Source organism: Gekko japonicus, unplaced genomic scaffold, assembly GCF_001447785.1.
Source record: "Gekko japonicus isolate JY-2015 unplaced genomic scaffold, Gekko_japonicus_V1.1 scaffold3528, whole genome shotgun sequence".
NCBI lineage: Eukaryota > Metazoa > Chordata > Lepidosauria > Squamata > Gekkonidae > Gekko > Gekko japonicus.
The window spans coordinates 113472-116098 of NW_015163717.1; the positions used below are offsets into that span (position 1 = coordinate 113472).

The 2627-nt window shown below is 49.5% G+C and overlaps 1 protein-coding gene across 1 annotated transcript in view; it reads right to left on the reverse strand.

Annotated features, from left to right (window-relative positions):
- The window catches only part of MIOX (myo-inositol oxygenase), a 26373-nt gene that overhangs the window by 17399 nt on the left and 6347 nt on the right, over positions 1 to 2627 (reverse strand). The window contains exon 3 of the mRNA XM_015407860.1: positions 1559 to 1639. Within this exon, the coding sequence (XP_015263346.1) occupies positions 1559 to 1639 (81 nt within the window). The remainder of the gene's footprint in view (positions 1 to 1558; positions 1640 to 2627) is intronic.

Here is a 2627-nt window from a genome sequence, read left to right on the forward strand (position 1 = left end):
TTGTAAGCCGCTCTGAGACTCCTTTGGGTAGTGAAGGGCCATGGGGTATAAATCCAATCTCTTCTTCTTCTTCTTCCTCCACTTGTAGCTGCTGGATGACCTTGGGCAAGCCGTAGTTCTGATAAGAGCTGTCCTTGAAAAAGAGCAGTTTCTGTCAGAGCTCTCTCAGCCCCACCTACCTCACAGGGTCTCTGTTGTGGGGAGGGGAAGGGAAAGGAGTTTGTAAGCCGCTCTGAGACTCCTTTGGGTAGTGAAGGGCGGGGTATAAATCCAATCTCTTCTTCCTCCTCCTTCGTCTTCCATAGCAGAGTGGTGGGCATTTGAGCTTGGTTCTCTCCCCCCGATCCTAGTTCTGGTTCTCTGACTACTCTACCACACTGGGAATTCCAAAGGTCCACTGGGAAGCGATTGGATCAGACCATTCCCCCCCCCCCTTCTGACAGCATCCCGTTTTCGTGCTCTGCAGTGTGATGTAACACACACACCAGCACCTGAGGTTGCGGGCAGTGTACCCTCTAAGCTGAGCTAGTGTGAGCTAGCTCACAGTTTTTTAGCCTCCAGCTCACACATTTTTGTCTTAGCTCAGGGAGGAAGGCTCCAGAGCAAAATGAATTTATGCAGTAGCCAAATCCCTCACAACTTGAATGCCAGTAGCTCACAAAGTAGAATTTTTGTTCACAAGACTCCTCAGCTTACAGGGAACATTGGTTGCAGGGTTCTCCGGCCTCACTTTCTACTATCCCCCCCCCCTTTCCTTCTGTGTGAGATGAGCTATCCCAGGTGACCCCGACCTTTCTGAGCCTGGGGGGGGGGCCTTTGGGATTTCTGACACTGTGTGGTGGGGGCTGTCACAAAATGGCTGCCACAACACGGGAGGTGACGTCAGCTACAATACGCTCCCCGCAGCTTTCCTTCAATCGTGCACTGAAAACGCTTGTTCTGTGGTGGCAGCTGCTGCTGAAGCAACGTTTTTTAAAGAATTTACACTGCCAATCAAATTCCGGGTGGCCAGTCAGAAGCCTCGCTGGGCAAAAGCACCACCTACTTTCTACTTAGATTCTTTTGAACTATGGTGCTGGAGAAGACTCTTGAGAGTCCCTTGGACTGCAAGGAGATCAAATCAGTCCATCCTCAAAGAAATCAACCCTGACTGTTCCCTGGAAGGCCAGATAATGAAACGGAAGCTCAAATACTTTGGCCACCCAATGAGAAGGGAGCACTCACTGGAGAAGACCCTGATGCTGGGCAAGATTGAAGGTCAAAGAAGACGGGGACGGCAAAGGAGGAGATGGTTAGACAGTGTCATCGATGCAATGAACATGAAGTTGAGCCAATTTCAGAGGACGGCGGAAGACCAGAAGGCCTGGCGTGATCTGGTCCATGGTGTCGCGGAGAGTTGGACTCGACTGTGTGACCGAACAACAACAACAACTTTCTAAAAACACTTGGCAGGAGCCAGAGTGCCCTTGGGCACCACATTGGGGACCCCTGCATCATGTCTAGTTTGGAAGACCACTCAGTAGGGGAGGCACGCACAACTCGTATTCAAGTAACCTACCTTCTTCTTCACAAATTCCACAGTCTGGTGGGTGTGCATGAGCAGGTAGGTGTTGAAGACCCGATCCATCAGTGGCCCCTCCTGAGAAGATAGGAAACGCTGTTCAGAGGGGTTTCCCTGGGACTCTGCTGGCCTAGCAGCGGTGGGAGGGAACAGGCACGTGGGCCAAATCCTTCCCTGGCCACATCTCACCTTTGGTGAGCTCAGGGCCAAACTCGGCTATTACGGTTGCCAGCTCCAGGTTGAGAAATTCCTGGAGAGGACGGGGTTTAATAAAAGACAGGACCTCAGTGGGGGATAATACCATACAGTCCACTCTCTGAAGCCGCCATTTTCTCGAGGAACTGATCTGTGTCATCTGGAGATCAGCGGTAATTCCAAAGCAAAAGGGCCCAGGATTGCATGGCCAATCAGAAGCCTAGCTGGGCTTTTCCTGGTGGAATGAGCTCCCAGAGGAGATCAGGGCCCTGCGGGACCTTATGCAGTTCCGCAGGGTCTGCAAGACGGAGCTCTTCCGCCAGGCTTTTGAGTAGGAGCCGCCCCCGATGTGGAACCCTGTCCCCTGAAGCCATAAGAACAGCCTGTGCCGGCTGCGCTAAGATTAGATCAATGGGCTGACCACTACGAGGTAAGATTGAAGGTCGACTGCTATCGTTTAAAAATCTATTAGTGTTATTAGTTGCTAGCACTTTTGATCTGATTTTAGGACTATTTAAATTTATGTGTATGTTTTATTCTGTTTATAAGCTGCCCTGAGCCGCCCTTGGCTGGGGGGCGGGATATAAATCTAAATAAATAAATAAACAAACTCCAAGTCCCACCTGGAGGTTGGCAGCCCAATGAAGAGGGCCTTCTTCCTGGGTACATGTTTTGTTTAAATTTTTTTAAAACCCCCAAAAGGGTAATTTTATTATTTTTTATAAGACTACATGACTACATGACTACATAACTACAACACAAAATAAGGGGAGGGACTACAACTAGGGATAAAGAAAAGATACCCACACTAACTAAAAACCCAAGAGTAGGGAATCATATCCGTGTTAAAGTACATGTTAGTAAATACACA